General features: G+C 34.4%; 1 protein-coding gene across 1 annotated transcript in view; it reads right to left on the bottom strand.

The window, feature by feature from the left end:
• Sgcz (sarcoglycan, zeta) overlaps positions 1–19,793 on the bottom strand; it is a 297,039-nt gene that overhangs the window by 28,976 nt on the left and 248,270 nt on the right. Inside the window, exon 4 of the mRNA XM_013025070.1 lies at positions 5,562–5,684. Coding sequence (XP_012880524.1) covers positions 5,562–5,684 — 123 coding nt within the window. The remainder of the gene's footprint in view (positions 1–5,561; positions 5,685–19,793) is intronic.

Genomic DNA, 19,793 nt, shown 5'->3' with positions numbered 1-19,793 from the left:
AAAAAAAAAATAACCAGCAGAAACTGTGACCAGAGCTATGGCTCAAGTGGTAGAGCAGCAGCCTAGAAAGAGCTGGATTGAAACTCCAGTATTGCCCAAAATAAGTGTATAGTAGACATCTACCTGTAAGATCTACATGAATATCTGTGTTTTCCCAAAGAATACATAACAGCAATCATTTATATTAATCTTTCTTTGACATTGTTAGGCACAGGAAACCTTTTTATAGACATAGCTACTTCAAGATGGAGAGGTTACTCCAAAGGCTTTTAGTAATTCAGTTTTAAAAACAATCAGATATATAATATTTAAGGGAGCTCATATCATTTCACCTGTATTTCCTGCCTATTAAATAAATTTGCTTGAAATAATAACTTAGTAGATAAATCAAATCCTGAAAGCTCTCATTGTTACAAAAATTCTGATTCAGGGTCTGGATGTGTTATATAAATGGGTGTGTCCCGATATAGATAAAAATTAAGTAGAAATTAGAGAAAACAACTGGTGAGGAGAGGCAGATCTACTTTATCAATTGCCACTGAGAGTTGTGTGCACCTCCTGTCAATCACTTAACCTGAGGCAGTTTGCCAGATGAAGATAATAAACACCCCTAGGTACTGATAGGTACATGGATTAATGTAAATGATAGTCATCATTCAATAACAAAAACATATCAGCATGTTATTAATCTCATTTGATTAATTATTGTGATGATGTTACATGTGCTTATTCTTATATGTCTTTTAATATTACCCTAGTCTGAATATTTCCAACACTATAGACAATTTTCTCTGTGACAGACATGACATCAGACACAGGTCACTTGACCTGAATGCAATTAAAATCTAGTGAGTATCTTCATTTGTTAGCCCGATATTTTACAAATAAGAAAGTGCTGACTTAGATACTTGCGAGTTGAATTGTCCATAATCATCTTTCCGAAAGCACAGCAGTTGCAGAGCCAGTAGTAGGGAGATTCACTTGGACACTGTGAATCTCTTTAAGACTCATAGTGCAGCTGACCCCTCATCCTCTCAACTCTTGTTCTCACTGTATCATAGCTGCATGGTCATCCAACTCAATATACTTATTTAGTGTGGCTGTTACCATTACCTAGGATTTAACTTTTCAATAATTCTGTTTTTAGTGGGCAAAAGCTAAACATTTCTCAGTAGCTTCTATGAAGAGAGTAACCTATATTGACGGTAGTCACTGACAAGCTGAAAATAGAAAGTATAATGATGCAAACATATGACGAAGAATTGCTCTATTTGGTTTAGAATTTAATTTTATGCCTCTTTCCCATGGAAATTATCTTCATACCCTAAAACTAATGACATTTGTTATTACACAAATAACTTCTGTATCAATCATCCCCAGTTTCAGCAAGGAACACGAATCCAAGTTGGAATTTGGATGTCTTTGATACACTTGCAACAAACTATGCACCGGCACATGACTAAGTTTGGGGCAATTGGATATACAATGAATACAGGCAATTGTATATACAATGGATACATGGTTTTTCTTTGCCAGATTTCAATATATTTTTTAAATTTTTTATTGTGAAAATACCGTACAGAGGGGTTACATGGGCAAAGTAATGAGTACATTTCTTATCAAGCATTGTTGCCTCCTCCTTTGTTTCCCCTTCCCATCCTTTCCCATCTCCCCCCTTCGCACTCCTCAAGCCAAACTTGTAAAGTTCGTTTTTCGACATACTTATACATCTCATTGTTGCAATGGGGCCACCTGAATCCCTATTTAAATGGTTTGTTTTTGCCCTTCCCCTCCACAAACTATACCAACATCAAATACAATAAAAGCAGGGGTTATACTGTCGGGGAGGGACATACAAAGCAACGGAAATCATGTTGTGATGAGACTATGCTCCCCTATTACCCTTGTCTCACTTCTTTTTTGAAGAAGCACAGAAGCTATGTTATATGACAGCTTCAATACTGTGACAAAAGGCAAGAACCTGTCCTTTGAAGATTTCTTATCTGTGTGGGTGTGTCCTGCTACTGGGTTTGTCCTCTCAGCTTTTTTACTCAAGATTGGTGCTCTACCACTTGAGTTACACCTCCATTTCCAGGATCAGTGTTTTGGTCTGCAATTATCTATATTACCTGGTGATTTGCAGAGTATACTCACATGCAATGTTATATGAGATAAAAATAAAATGTGTATTACTTGACTATTTTGGAAATAAAGCTAGTATTACTTGCTATCTTCTATCACTATTTTTCTCACAAATAGTTAAAGAAATTGAAACATCTAATGGATGTTAGTTATTTTATATTTATATATACATACATATATATATATATTTTTTTTTTCTGGAAGTAGTAGAGCTGGAACTCAGGGCCTGGATACTGTAGCTGAGCTCTTTTGGTCAAGGTACCACTTGAGCCACTTCTGGCATTTTAATGGTTAATTGGAGACCAGAGTCTCACTTTGGACTTTGATCCTCAGATCTTAGCCTCCTGCATATTCAGCTAGGATGACAGGCTTGAGTCAATGGTGCCTGACTATAATCTTTAAGTAGTTTTACAAAGGGGTCTCAAATTCAACAAATCCATTTATAAGTAACAAGGCATCCTGAACAGTGTTACCCCTTCCATCATTCTCTCCATCTATCCCATCCCCACTCCTCTCCTCAATTTTCTTTGTTTATTTTCACATTTACATTGAATATTATGACGGAATTTTCGCAACCTTCCTCATAATATTCATTATGCAGTTCCTACTTTACATATTTTGATTTTCAACTCATTTCTTTTTTCATACATTGTTTAATATCTTATTTCTCACAATACTTATTTTACAAATATAGAACTGTAGCAATATAGTACCATTTATTGGAAATAGTACATATTTCAAATATGAATTTAGGGCACAAGCATGATGTATAAGAAACAAACAATTGATTTATAGAATGGTAGCATCCAATTTATATATATGTATATATATATATATATATATATATATATATATGATTTTTTTTTTGCTTGTTGTGGATCCTGAACTGGGCCTGCATGATGTTCCTCAGCTGTTCAGCTCAAGTCTAGCCCTCTACCACTTGAGCCACAGAGCTACTTCTGGCTTTTTCTGCTTATGTGGTGCTGAGGAATCGAACCCAGGGCCTCAAGCATGCAAGGCAAGCACTCTACCACCAGCCACCTTCCCAGCTCCCCAATCAATACTTTCAAAAACATCAAACAGATTTGTGTCATTTGTATGTATAATTCAGCTGCCCTATCTTATGACTTGATCCCTCATTCCTGTCATACAATTGTATTTCCACTGAGTTTTGTATTCACAGAGTTAAAAACTGGGAATATTTCCATGAGCGCTTAGAAAAATAAGTCATAGAGAAGATTTATACCAAAGTGCTCAGTGGAAATGGCTTATTTTGTGACAATGGCAGAAATGATTGTTTATCCATTTCAAAACCTCAAGTCGATTTTTGCCTAAAATTTTAACGGGGATATGGGATAATAATTATGTTTAGTGTATCTGCAATCTTTGTCTTCAGGAAGTTTATGAAGCAACTGGAAAAGTGGGTTGAGTGATTGTCCCTATACTATAGGCTTGGAAGGCTTCATTACAGAAAACTTAGTGATGGTGCATCACTTTTCTCTGCACCTAGTCTAAACACATTTCATTCAGCCAATTCAGCTGGTATCCTGCTGCCTGAGCCATACCACTTTCTCAGCATTTGGACAGCTCAGAGGAACAATGAACCTGCCTAATAGAAAGGCTGATTTCAAGATTGACTCATCACAGTGTGCTAATGTAACAGACAAGAACAAGGAAATAGAATAGCAGCTAATAATAAAAAAGCAGAAAATATTGATCCCAACCCAGAAGCATGGTGTTTAATTTAAAAGACAGCTTTTCAGAAAAATCCTTTTGTCTGTTGTCAAACATGGATTGAAACTTGTCTGTCCATCTAATCATTTAAGTAGAAAAGACATAGAGGTGTGATGTTTGGGCTTTCCAACAGACACTAAGGTCGGAGCATACATTGAGTTGGGTATTCTTACAGACTGCAGTTCCAATTTACGCTGTTATTTTTTTCTCTGCATATATTTTGCTGTTTGTCCCTAGCCTCTCACAGAGTAAAGATGTCTAATTGAAACTTAAAGCTTTTTATTTAACAAGAATGATATTCTGCAGGACTTATAAGTCTTTCACCTTCTAGAATCAATTGACTTATACTTGCACTTTGCTAAGTTACTGTACTACTTTGAATACAAATGAAGTACAGATTCTGTTTGATAGATTCATCCTGGAAACACTGAATTTAAGCCCTCTGTGTATAAAGGTTTATATCTTTTATCATCTGTTTACTAGGGCTCAATAGATAATTATGTTAAATATCTTTGGCCCATAGGAGGGAATACAAACTGAACATAATTTTTAAAATGAACATGCATAAAATACATGTAGAACTCTTATGCATTCCTTGATATAGTAAAGAGATATCAAGGGCAGTGAGTATAGTTACATTAATATAATAAATTTTTATGATCACATCAATTACAGATTTGGGGCAGATGGTTGCTTATCGTAGCCACGGTATCTAGTTTGGTGATGTTCAGGTAAGAGTTTGAGATTTTACTTCTACCCACCTGCATTCTAGACATATTTCAATGTCTGAGGTAAATTCCTGTTACAGGAATAAATTTTAGTCATAAATGAGATGCCTCAGATGTACAGACATACCCATTGTCTAAAACAATCCATGCACTTCTGTTACCCTGAGAGAAAAGCCCATTTATGAAATGCCATTGTTCATAAAGTATAAATCTAGAAGGGATCCAATTTAATTTTAATTCCTAAGGATATTACTTAAATAGAAAACTTTCTCCCAAAATTGTACAATTCTAGAATAGACTTCTTGGAGTTCTCGTGTCACATGTCACTTTGAAGTCTTGTCAGCACAGCTATCTAATTGATATGAAGCACCCTCAAGTCACTGTCTCTTTGTAGTGTTATTTGTCAAATGCCTCCAGCCTTGCTTTAAAGTATAGGAGAGGTTACTTATCAATCTTTCTGCCCTTAAATCGCATGCTATGCCATACTTGATTTTCTCTTCTAAGCATATGAAATTCTAAATTATATGTGGCTTTGATGTCTTTACGTTGCTTTGTTTTAGAAGTATTCCAGGTAACTAACACATGGCATTCTGGTTAATAAGGAAGGGCTTAGCAGGCACTTAAATGCGCATGTTTATATTATGTCTGTGTGAATCTGAGAACCTGTGTGAATCTTCGATCCATATGTTATTAGATATTGGAGAAATCCTAATCAAACTAAAATACCCTCATGAGTATAGGTCTGAGACATAAAGTGGAAAACAAAGCTATGAATATATCTGTCTCATACATGCATGCATGTGTGCATGTGTGTGCGTGTGTGCATTGGCCAGTGAATGAACGCATGCACACACACCTATGACCTCTAGAGTAGTTTTTTGTGCAGCTGTATTTTCTTTCGATAATAAACACTATTCCATTAATTAAATAATGTCCTAAGACCTCAATTCATAATACCTGTAACCTTCAGTTTCTCAGCTCCAATGGTAATCTCTTCTTCATCTGCAGAAAACAGCACCCTGCCATCTTCGCTTGCTCTCACTTCAAACCTTTTACACTGAGCCTCTACAGCATCCGCTCCTATGAACAGAAGAAAGGATTAAGCATAAAACTGGTGCCCAGAAAACCTTATTATGCAATACTTTTAGTGATAAATAAAAAGGGACATAGAATAGAGTAGTTTTTAGTTATCTTGACTGTGTGCTTTATTTCTGAATTTGTATTTTAAGGTGTTAGCTTTTTCAAGAACCAGCTTAACTTGGTAGAGATTTGCTAGGCTATCAGTATGTGTAAATGTGATCTCTAATTGTTTGGAATTATACCATTATGACTAGGTTTAACAAAACAAAAAACAAAGCAAAACTGCCTATCCATAAGAAAAGACAGGATCTGCTTTGTTCTCTTGCAAGCTGAAGTCATGGAACTATATCTGGTTCTGCTGATTCTCAGTAGATAGTTGGGTAATGAATGATCTTCACATTTCCTCCCTGTAATATAAACCAGAGTTTGTATTTGTAAAGTACCATTCAGAATAGATCTTTATTTAGACTACAATCCATAAGGTTTTCTTTTTCTTTTTTCTTTTTTTTTAGGTCTGGTCGTTGGGCCTGAACTCTGGGCCTGGGTGCTGTCCCTCAGCTCTTCAGCTCAAGGCCAGCACTCTACCACTTGAGCCACAGTACCACTTCTGGCTTTTTTCTTTTTGCTTATGTGGTGCTGAGGAATCGAACCCAAGGCCTCATGCATGCAAGGCAAGCACTCTACCACTGAGCCACCTTCCCAGCCCTCAAAGGGTTTTCTTTAAAGCTGATATTTTTAATCCTTTGATATCAATGAATTAGAATAATCATTGTCTTATCACTCTTACAATTGCTTTATTTTTGAAGTGTTGTCCTGTAAAATTTAAACAATACTTTTGTCAATTTATTTATGCATGTTGTATTGTTAAAAATTGAAATAAAAATCTACAAATGACCAAGCCAGATCCTGTATTTGAAAAGCATGATTGGAGAGAATAGTCACTCTTTTGAAGAAAAAGTTCTAAGCAGTGCATAGGCCTAAGGAATTGATATTTCCACAATACCAATTTCTTTCTTGTGGCATGACATATTTCATGTTTAAGTCAATAGCTCCTCTCCTCCACAGACAAGGAGAAACTCTCAGCTGTCTAACTCAGAAGACTACTTAGATACAATGCATGGTACATTATGAGTATATATCATTTTATTTGTCTTTGCCTATTACCACAGCTTTTAAGATACATGACTCAATGAACTCAAAGCCTGAGATCATGTTTGGATTTCAAAATACCCTTAGATTAAGAATGGTGTCTGGTTTTCTGAGAGTAAATTTTCTTTCTTTTTTAAACTTTTAAAAATTATCTTCACATGATGGTAATACTGCCAAAATTAAAATACAAATTCAATGCAATTCCTATTAAAATCCCAATGACGTACATCACTGAAATACAGAAAACAGTCCAAAAATTCATAGGGAACAACAAAAGACCTAGAATAGCCAAAACAATTCTAGGGAATAAAGACAACATGGGAGGGATATCCATGCCGAACTTCAAACTCTACTACAGAGCTATAATAACAAAGACAGCATGGTACTGGCACAAAAACAGACCCAAAGACCAATGGCTCAGAATAGAAGATCCAGAAATAAATCCACAGGCCTACAGTCAGCTGATTTTTGACAAAGGAGCCAAAGACATACAATGGAAGAAACACAGCCTCTTCAACCACTGGTGCTGGGAAAACTGGGCGGCCACATGCAGAAAACTAAAAGTGGACCCCAGCCTATCACCATGCACCAACATCAACTCAAAATGGATTAAAGACCTTAGCATTAAACCTGAATCTCTGAAACTACTGCAGGACAGAGTAGGAGAGACACTTGAATTAATAGGCACAGGCAGCAACTTCCTGAACAGAGTCCCAGGGTCACAACAAATTGGAAAGAGACTCGACAAATGGGACTACCTTAAAATAAAAAGCTTCTGCACAGCTAAATCTATCACAACCAAGCTAGAAAGACAACCAACTAATTGGGAAAAAATATTTACCAGCAATATATCAGACAAGGGGTTAACATCCAGTATATACAGGGAACTCAAGAAACTAATCCCTCCCAAACCTAACCAACCAATTACTAAACGGGCAAGGGAACTAGAGAGGCACTTCTCAGATGAAGAAATAAAAATGGCAAAGAAACACATGAGTAAATGTTCACCATTCCTGGTGGTGAAGGAAATGCAAATAAAGACAACCCTGAGATACCACCTTACCCCAGTCAGAATGTCCTACATCCACAAATCAGTCAACGACAAATGCTGGAGGGGATGTGGAGAAAGAGGAACCCTATTACACTGCTGGTGGGAATGTACACTTATACAACCACTTTGGAAAGCTAAGATTGACTTCCCTTACGACCCAGTCATACCAACAGGAACCAATATATAAGGACACGTGCACCTCCATGTTTATTGCAGCACTGTTCACAATAGCTAGGATATGGAAACAACCCAGATGCCCCACCACAGATGAATGGATCCAAAAATTGTGATATCTATACACAATGGAATATTATGCAGCCATTAGAAAGGACAAAATAATGGCATTTGCAGGGAAATGGATGGAGCTAGAAGAAATCATGTTGAGCGAGGTAAGCCAAGAGCAAAGAGTCAAACGGTACATGACCTCCCTGATAAGTGGATGTTAAATCCAAAATGTTAGGTGATATGACAAAATTAACAGAACTTAAGAAGCAAAGAACTTCCACTCATCTGGTCGAACCACTACTAAATATCCCCATGCTGCTGATCACATGTATGGTGTATATGTGTACACCATTATATGTTATAGACCGTGATAGACAATTTGCTCCAGGAAAGTTAGAATGAACTTGTGACTTTAAATGAGCATAATTATTCCACAATACTGTGAAATTTGGGAAATTATGTAATCAATCACAATTTAAAAAAAAGAACCTTGGGGAAGGTAGGGAGGGGAGGGATGGTAGGGGGAAAACAATGGAGGGGGTAACAATGCTCAATAGGAAGTGTACTCATTACCTTACTCATGTAACTATAACCCTCTGTATAGTATCTTTACAATAAAAAAATTAAAAAAAATTATCTTCACATAGTTGTACAAAGGAGTTGCCATTTAACAAGACAGTTTATGAATACAATGCATCTCGATTCATGATACACTTTTTATCCTTTTTATTCATCCCTCATCTATGCACCCCTTCTGTCACTCCTTTCAATTTTGTAGGGTTCTTCAATGTGGAGGTTAGAATCAGACTGTAAAGCTATAAGTAAATATGTTGAGGGTGGTATTCAATTGTTTACAATGTATGAACTGAAATATAGTAGATCCAAGGCAGAACTCAAATATTGTAATTCCTTAGAAAGCCAAAAACAAAGTTCAATAAAATAAAACACAAGGAAGTGGGTACTTGTAAGTGGTTGGGTGGGGTGGAACCTAGGGAAAAGGGGTAAATAAAAAAAAGAGAAGGATAGGTAATATGATCAAGAATTGAATGTGTAAGAGGAGGGGAGGGATGGGTGAGAAAGTTGCAAGAAGTGACATTGATCAAGATGCATTGTGTTCTCAAACTGCTTTGTTAAATGGCAAGTCTTTTGAACAATTTGTGAAAGATAATAAAAAATAAGTTTTTTAATAAAACTTGTAGGATATACATTGTTTTCTTGACTGCCCTCTACCTTTTTTCCTCATCATTTGTACACTAGTTTCCCCTTGGACCCACCCCACCTTTTCCTTACCTGCTTCCTTGTGTTTATTTTGTTGAATTTTGACTTTGTCTTTTTGGGGGGGGTCGTGGGACCTGAACTCTGGGCCTCAGCTCTTTAGATCAAGGCTAGTGCTCTATCACTTGAGCCACAATGCCACTTCTAGACTTTTCTGCTTATGTGGTGCTGAGTAATCGAACCCAGGGCCTCATGCATGCAAGGCAAACACTCTACCACTGAGCCACATTCCCAACCCCTGACTTTGTCTTTTTAAGGAGTTACATTATTTGAGTTCTCCCTTGAATCTACCATATTTCAATTAATACACTGGTATATACTTGCATATCACCCCACCTATGTGGCTGTTTTCACAAGATGAACAGCATTAGATCTAAGCTTTTTTCCCTTTCTTTGATGTCAGGCCCAGTTCAGCCCTAGTTCTCATCTTAGTCCACAGGGCTGTGAAAATTAATTCATTTTAATATATTTTCTGGGGAACAGCAAAAAGGTGGAAACAATATTTAAAACCCAGATAAGATGGAAAACAATTTTTCTGAAAACAAAATGTATTTTCCTGTATTATAATAATACCTTCATGAAAATCTCAAGTAAAACTATACTAAATAACAGAACTAATTTTGTCCTTGTGGGATGAAAGTTAGCAATAGCATGAATTGCACTTTTTAGAAGCTTGCTTATCTTTTTTCTTGTTTCAATAAAGATTTCTCTTTATATAGATTTTAATGATGTATAGGAAGCCATTAAAAACCTGCTACTCTTTTTAAGAATTATTTTTATCATGTTTAAGTAGCCATACAAAGGAATTGCCCTTCACTAAAGCAGATCTGCTATTCCTTATCATAGTCAGTAAATTTGATTTTGTAAATATTATTTTAAAGGATTTTAAAATATTTTCTTCAAACTGCAGCTTCATATATTTTATCTGTAATCTTTCAACCAAAATAACCCAACTGAGTGATGTCCAAAAGCTGCGTTTATGGCCCATATGTTGATAAATATGATTTCCTCTGGGTCGTGAAATATCTGTTTAAATTTATCTTCAAAGGACTCAGGAATACATTAATTCTCAATGCCCTGAAAGATATTATTGATATTTTATCTCTAACATATCTTAACATTTACACTACATTACTTCCTTCAAATACATTCAATTGCTAGGCTTAATTACTCCACAAAATATATTAAAGATGAAAGCCATTGAAGGGAATTAGATCACTGTACAAACAAATATACATATACACACAAAATATACTTGTATATACACACACATGCATATATACATATATATATATATACATTACTTTTTCACATATAGTAACAAGATTTGTCTTGCATAAGACTTGGTGTTTTCATAGAAACAAAATGCCATAATGTGTGTCACATAAACTAATACATGGTAGGATGGTGTTTGCATATGACAAAGTGAGATGAAGTCTTAATTCACTAAATTTGAATGACCAAATGAACATAAGGAAAGTACAAACTATGTCTTCCTGTCCCCAGAAAAAATGAGATGCATCTCAGCCATTAATTGATGCATAGAGAATCATCCAATTGTAAAATATATATGAAATTAACACTGCAGACTACACTTTAATCACTATATTAGCATAATTGCAGATAACAAAATTGCCAGCAATTAACAATGAATTGATTGTAAATAATTATTTTAAATTAGAATCATGCAAAATTACATTTATATACATTGCTTTTTCTTCAAGTAAAAATCCACAATGTGTATTAGAGACACTTTCAGTTATTGGGGATGTTATTCAAGGTAAGATGAATTGATGAAGACCTAACTTGCTTTGCATTGTGTATCAGTTCTTCATGGTCCCGCTGTCACATTTCCCTGGGCTAAGTCAATGTAAAATCCATTTCTTCAGAGAAGCATGAATGCTCAGTCTCATTTGAATCAATGACACCCACAGCACTGGGAAAAGCACTGTGCTTGGGCATGTCTTGGTAACTTTTAGTGTATTTATGCTAGCATTTAAGGTATTTTGATAAGGATATTTGGGGAATACTTACTGACATTAAAACAAATGTCAATATTGCATGCAAAATAGCATGTAATGCGTTTACACTTTTTCTTGATAATTCTAAATGTCCTTCTTTACAGTAATCACTCACTGAAACATTTTTAGCATGAACATTCTTTTGCTTTTGAAATCAGTGAAGGCAGCATTGAAGAATTAACTTATTGTAAGTAACTTAAGCAATTATAATTGTGATAAAGTCAGGTAAGTCATCATGGTATATTGTTAGGCAACTCAGTATTGCTATTGATTTGTTATCACCAATGCATATTTTTATGATTGCATGAGAATTACCTGCTTTGAAAAATATGATCAAGGTTACCAAAGAAGCATCAAAAAGACTATGAAATGTTCAGATAGTATATTTATATTTAAGTTCTTAAATCAGAAAGAATGCTATAGTTACAATGCAATAGAATTGTAAGGCCTTTGAGTCTTAGTCAAATGGGATTTTGTTCTCCATTCATGCTGACCTCCAACATGGGGCAGTAGAAGTGCTCTACCCCTCTCACCAATCAGAGTCTCAGATGATGAAGGCTCTAGCCTCATCTCAAGGTTCTAGGCACAGTGCAAAATATACAACCAGCTAAGCATAGATTATGCCATGGAAATTAAAAAGCTTTATTTCTGACCACAATATAATATGGTCAATCTTAAGATAAATAGAAAAATAATAAATCTGGAGGCATAACTCAAGTGGTAGTTGCTAAGGTCAAACCCTAGTACTGGAGAAAGAGAGAAGGGGAGGAAGGGGAGAGACAGAGTCAGAGACAGAGATAGACAGAGTGACAGAAACAGGGAGAACATATGTTTAGAAACAAAGACAGTCACTTTAAAATAGCTATGGGGGGACACAACAATAATAGATGGAAAATGCCTCAGTCCTTGGCTCTTTCTTAGGATGTAGAGTCCATGTCAGAATAGCTAGTGAAAACTAGAAGCAATTTATTTCTTCACCCTTGCCCAAACTCCAAGGTTCCTAAGCAAGATCTCACTCACGCAGCAACTAGCTGTATGCTTCTCAAGATTCTGTATCTAAAGCTACAGTACAGTGATTTTGTCCAGGGAAAGGGACGGAGCCTAAAACACACAATTTTTCATTTGCAATAGAAATAAGGACATTCAAACCAAAGTAAATTTTCAAAAATGTTAAAGTTGTAGCCAGAGGCCAGTGGTTCATGTCGGCAATCCTAGCTACTCAGAAGAACTGGGGGACTTCAATTTAAATCCATCCTTTAGCAGAAAAGTCCACAAGATTCCATCTCCAACATAACCAGCAAAAATAGGACTGTAAATGTGGCTCAAGTGCTACAGCACCACCAAAGTAAGCAAATCACAGCGAGTGTGCAGCCCTGAATTCAAAGTCTGGTTCAAGAAAAAAATAATGTTGAAGTTGTGGTGAGAGGTAAGTAAAGGAAGACAGATGCACAAATGTCATACTCACCAAAGACTTCAAAGTCGTCATTATAAATACATCTCCCAAATTAAAAGAAACCAAGTTTAACTAATTAAATAGATCTTATCTCAAGTGAGAAACAGATAAATACATAGAAACAAAGAAGGAACAAAACAATCTACAGTTAGAAGTATATTAACCTAAGTAAGAAAAATCACAAAGAGGGCTACATGTAGTTTTAAGCTACTGCAAGAAGAAATCAGTGAAATCAAATGTATGTGTGTGTGTGTGTGTGTGTATATATATATATATATATACATATATATATATATGAATAATAGAAGAAAAGGGGAATGAATGAAGCCCCAAAGAGGAATAGACCACCATCAAAGCTATGAGCATTTATGTTATGGGAGTACTAGGAGTGTATGTGTGAATGAAACGTACTGAAAACATCTAAATAAAAAATACTAAAAGCTTCTTAAATGCATAGAAAAATAAAACCCCACAAACTCAGAAAACTCAGGTGAGCTCCAGATCGGAAGGATAGAGCCACATACAGATCCACCATGCTAACGTTGATTAAAGAAAGAAAAGGAGCAAACACTGACAAGACAGAAATGAAATGTATTCATTACCTTACTTACATAACTGAAACCCTTCTGTACATCGCATTGACAATAAAAAGACAGAAATGACTCCTCAATTACTGAATAGCACTAAGCTCTAAGAAATGATGGACAATCCATATATATGGCATGTGGCATAAGGAATATCGTAACTCAAGTTTCTGAAGGAAGAAACATGTCCACCATAAATTATGTTGTCAACTAGTGATTCTTTAAAAATTCCAGGAACATAAAATTATTTCCAAATATTGAGTAAATTTGTAAAATTACAGCAAATGTACATTACAAGAAAATTTGAAAAGAAATCATTTGGGCTAAAATCAAATGCCTTCAGAGAGTATTGCAAACTCATACAAAGTAAACAAAACACTGAGGTAAAATAGTTAAGAGAATATGTGTGTATTTCTTACCTTTTCTCTCCAAATAATTGAAAAGATGATGAAATAAAACACACACATATATATATATATATATATGTGATTTTACTTCAGTTCTCTGACACAGGTATGGAAAATATTACTATGAAAGACCAGAGGAGTGGGTTGATACAAAACTTCTATTTGGCAAAGGGGATAGAAAGCCTATCTGGTAAGACAGTAGCTAGGTTTCTTAAGAACAAATAGGAGTTCAAAGTGATAAGCTAAAGTGATTAACAGAAAAAAATGCACAAAGTACTTCTACTGCTTTGTTCTCTCATTTAATAATCATATACATGCATATGTATGTATATATATATATATATATATTCTAATGCAACAAAACCTTGTGCTTTTTTTGTCAGTTGTGGGGCTGCCATGTGCTTTTAGCATTCTTAGTGCTAATTCCACAAGGTAAAACTCAACAAAGGAAAGCTACTGTATACCAGCGAAGTTTTCCACCTATCTCTCAATTTATACTAATGTACATCTGTTGTATATTAATGTTAACTAATATACATATTGCATGTAATAAAGTATCCACTAAGGAAAGGAAAATACTGCATATCTCTGCAATCAAGATTTTCCCTGGATTATTTCTTTCTCAATTTGTATCTGGTATATGAATTGAGAATGATGGAGAATCACATCTCTTCACCTATTTTACTCCTCTCAGTTTGCAAGTCCCACCATGGGGACCAAGATAGTTCCTCATAAAGATTCTTCATCTAGACAACAGATAGCAGACAGACATAAGAGAGGAGAGTTTTTTTATGTTTTATATTACTTTGACTTTCATAATTGTAATTAAGTGTGTTAATCTGAAACTTTACATTTTAAATTATTTTGTTATTTGCTTATTTTTGTGATATTAAAGATTAAACTTAAGAGCCTTGAACATGCTAGACAATTACTAAACAACTAGAAAACACCTCCAGCTGTTTCAGAGATGTATAATTTGTAGAATATAGATAGATAGATACATAGATAGATAGATATTTGTGTTAGTCTTGGTGCTTGAACTCAGGACATGGGTTTTGTCCTAGAGAATATGGTCAAGGCTAAAACTCTACCACATGAGGCATAGCTCCACTTCTGGCCTTTTGGTAGTTGACTGGCGATAAGAGTTTCACTGACTTTCCTATCAGAAATTGTTTGAATCACAATCCTCAGATCACAGCTTCCTGCACAGCTAGTTACACAGTATGTTGCTATTTACATATATATATATATATATATATATATAAACTTTAAACCTATTTATTTCATTTTGCATTTCTATTTTATTAGGTTATACACTTGATTTATGTATATAATATTTTGAAATATCTTTAAATAGTTGTACAAAATAATTTCAATTCTTGATAAGCTACCCAGATGCCTCAAGCTAGTGATCATTCTGCCTCAACCTCTGAACATTGCTGTGAATTCAAACAAAATCCATTGTGCCTCTGATGGGCTCAGAGTCATTGCCATCTGGATTTGTAATCATCACATCAGCTTATATAGCACTACCTGTAAGTCAAGAACATATGGCTAAAGAACACATTTTCAGTAGTTTTGGGGGAGGTTTCATAGCCTGCCAGGGTTTAGTATTGCATTTCTACCACAGAAGAGTAGGAACAGAAAAGGAGAAAAAGACTGACATCAGGCAAGCATTTTCATTTTGACCAAACTCTAGATCTTCTGTTTGTCATGGTTTGTATACATCTATCGTGTTGTTCACTTAATAACAATTCCTGGGTTCATGTCCGTTAGGATTCCTATTCAAAGTCCTATCCTACTATTTGAAGTAGAGGAAAGAAAACAGCATTTCTGTCCATTCTCTTTGTTAGGCTTTGTGAAAATATAGTTACATAGAGCACATTTTTTTGAATTTTTTTTATTGTGAAAATACTGTACAGAGGAGTTACAATTACATGGGCAAGATAATGAGTACATTTCTTATCAAGCATTGTAGCCTCCTCCTTTGTTTCCCCTTCCCATCCCATCTTCCCCCACCCCTGCTCCCACCACCCAATCCTCCCCCCGCCTAGCACATTTTTATACCTGTGGAAATGCTTAAAATTAAATCACTCATATAAGGGAAGCAAAAGCATTTATTCAGAAATTTCAAGTGACCATAATACACAGAAAGGAAACAATTTTATGGTGTTTAAATTACAAAATTATTATGGTCAAAATCAATTGAAATGTACATTTGAAAGAAAAATAAATGGCAAAGAGGAGTACAATACTGCTGAATCTACTGCTATGGTGTTCAGCTTAATTACCATAAAAATTCTTTTCCAGTCTGAATTTTTTTCTTAATCATACATAATTGGCATATTGTTGAACATTAGTTCTCTATCTATATCTCTAATACTTTTATACTGTATTGTGTATAATTTAGGAAATAGTGTCACATTCAGATATCAAGAGGTTTTGTTACCTCACAGAATTCTTTCATAAATATAACCAGCAAAATAACTCCAAATTCATTGCATATATTTAAACTTTTGTTGCAAAACTTTCCTGATTGTGTATAATGCTATTATTTCACCCAATTCTGGACTAGTTAGATAAAAATGAAATTGATGTCCGTAGGGTGCTCTTGGTATTATCTTAATGATATTCCAGCCCAGAGTAATCTAATGTCCAGATCAAAACTCGAGGTAACAAATAGAATAGAGAACAGTAGTTAGCCTTCAAGGAGTCTACATTAGAATTAGGATTAAAATTTTCACTCAAAATTAAATTATTGTATAGAACAACCTGAAGAATTTCATAGGAAATGAAAGAATCTATATTCAAAGTCTGGGAAAGTGGCTCAGTGGTAGACTGTTTGCCTTACATGCATGAGGCCCTGGGTTCGATTCCTCAGCACCACATAAGCAGAAAAGGCTGGATCAAGTGGTAGAGTGCTAGCCTTGAGCTGAATTGCTAAGGAATAAAGCCTAGGCCCAGAGTTCAGGTCCCATGACTGACAAAAAAATCTGTATTCAAATTCCTGGTTTGATATTGTCCACACTGACTGAAAATCATATTTATTTAGATATTAATTATATATAAAATATATGTATAAATTATATCAACTACAAATTGTATGTGATGCAGATGTCTGGATATACTGAAATGAATATTATAACATTTAAAATTGTCATCATACATTCAGACACTTTTTTTAAATATATAAATTATGATTAGGTGAAAAGATAATTTTGCATTATTCTTGTACATGTAATCTTAGCTAATCAGGAGGCTGAGAACTGACAATTGATATTCAAAGCCAGTCCAGTCAGACAAATATGAGAGAGTTTTAGCTCCAATTAACCAGCTAAGCAAAAGTGGAATTGTGTCTCAATAGACATAGAGCCAGCCTTCAATGAGAAATCTAAGCTCCCAAGTCCCGTTTAAGCCCAGTTACAGGCAGACAAAGATTTTTTAAAAGAATATTTTTAATCAAAGATTAAAAAATAAGTTATGATCTTTTTTCTATTCTATGATTCTTAAATTTCTTTTATGATAAGGTAAACTGATAGCTGCAGAACATGAGAGAAATTCCAAATCCTGCATAATGACTTTTTCTTTGCTATTTCCCTTAAGAGTGGAAACAAAAACGTTCTTTGCATATTTTTATCATTGTTTAGAAATGTAAGCAAAATTCATCACCTTCTCTTTTCTCAAACGAAATATGGCATGTTTCGTTATAAAGCTGTTCCATTGATTTCATGATATAATTTATTCCACTTTAAAACTTCATGATTATCTAAATGAATGAGAGGAAATAATAATGAGGTGCTCAAACTCCTTTGGCATTTTTATCAAATTGAGCATGTGTTTATTTTACATTTGCATAAAGTTATTCTGACAAATTATAATTGCTTATAGTTTAATAAGGAAATTCCTTGACTAACTTGTTTTATGATTTGCTATTATTCATTTTGAAGAATATGTTGTTACCATGTTAAATACACTTTCATATAACAGTTAAATTGGATGGATGACTATATAAACACAAACAGTTTTGCTTTGGTCTCTGAGATTAAAGGATTTTGGCATTTTGGGGACCAATAAAAAGATAACAATACATATCATAAGAAAATGTTTATTTTTCTGCATAAGATGGAATCAGCTTTTCTCTCTCATTTGTAATAACAAACACAAAATGAATGGTTTCTAAGACACTTGACAACAGGCAATGAATAGGATTTTTCTAAGAAGTAAATCATCGACCCATGTTATTACTGCGGCTTATTCCTTTAAGGAATCAGGGAACAGAGTCTACTAGATTTGAAATTGTATGAAAGTAAACCTGATAATATAGGAGGCTTCAGTATAGCACTTAGGAAAATCTCAAATCAAAATTCATAATAGGAAATGATTAGCTAGAGAGCTAACAATACCACTGATCTGTCAAAGTAAACTCAAGTACAAGGATCCAGATTGGTCAATGTACATTCAATTAACTTAATTGCAATCCTAATCAACATCAAGAATATTTAAAGAAATCTAAATATATTCAGTAACAAAAAAGTAAAATCACAGAAACCCTTGAAAGATTACTGGGCATGAATAATAACTGAAAACAGAAACCATAATGAGGATAATTGTCCATCAAAAGTGAATCACTCAGAACCAATTGAATTTGCCTTTTTATCATAAAAAAAAGGGAATCAAAACTAACATGGCTGGCATAACGTTTACGTGTGCAGAAATAGACACTGATCTACTTAATATAGCTGTACTCAGTATGCTCAACGTTTTGGGTATGGGGGGAAAAGAACAAATCATTAAAAAGCTTGAAAAAATGGAAAATTCTTTAAATAACTTTGGTAACAGATGAGACATTGCAGAAGACCAAAAAAAAAAGAAAAGTAAAGGAAAGAAAAAGACATTCATTTTACACAGATACAAGTAATTTAAAAACAAAAAAATATTGATATGACGTACTCTCGGTAAATTAAAATAGAAGTGACTTTCAGTAGCAAATACTATCTATATTAAATAAAATTAAATAAAATAGATTATAAACTATGAACATTTTGGTTAGAACATAGGTGAAAATCTTTGTGAACTTAATGCATCATAACCTTTATAATATCCAAATGTAAAATAATGATGAATAAAAATTTATCAAAATTAAAATATGTTCAGTGTATGTTTTAGTGAGATGAGAAGACAAGTCATGGATAAGAATCCTTATTTACATTTGAATACAGACATAGTTTCAAAATATATAAGAACGTCTAAATTTAATAAATAAAAATTTACTGACAAAATCCTCAAACTATTATTGCATGTAACAATGAGAACTTAAATGCATTATGCTACATTAAAGAAAACAGACTCAAATGTCAGATATTTTGTGAGTACATCTAAACAGGTCAAAATATAAATGTTAAGAATGATAAGCATATCAAGGGTTTGGGGACTGGATATTTATTTATTTATTTTTTATTTTTTTTTGGTCACAGGACTTGAGCTGCGCATGGGCACAGAGCCTGAGCTCTTTGGCTCAAGACTAGCATGTCACCATTTTGAGCCACACCATTTCTGATTTTTCTGGTAATTAATTGGAGATAAGAATCTCATAGTTTTTTCTGTCCAGTCTGGCTTTGAACTGTGGTCCTTAGATCTCAGCATCCTGAGTAGCTAGGATTACAGGTGTGAGCCACTAGTGCCTAGCTTGGGGTCTGTATTTGACTACCAATGAGCATGAAGTACTTCTTAATTTTACCTTGACTGTAATGGTGATGATATGACTTTCTGCATATGTCTTAAGTCATTAAATTAATGTACTCATTACCTTGCTCAGGTAACTGTAAGCCTTCTGTACAGTATTTTCACAATAAAAATTATTAAAAATAAAAAATAAATATTCAAATGGCTGATTTAAATGTATGCAAATCATGTTTGCTTCTTACATTTCTTATAGTTATGAAAT

The sequence above is a fragment of the Dipodomys ordii genome, unplaced genomic scaffold (assembly GCF_000151885.1).
Source record: "Dipodomys ordii isolate 6190 unplaced genomic scaffold, Dord_2.0 Scaffold4, whole genome shotgun sequence".
Taxonomy (NCBI): domain Eukaryota; kingdom Metazoa; phylum Chordata; class Mammalia; order Rodentia; family Heteromyidae; genus Dipodomys; species Dipodomys ordii.
Note: the sequence above shows the minus strand (reverse complement) of the source record. Positions and strands in the feature narration are given on the sequence as shown.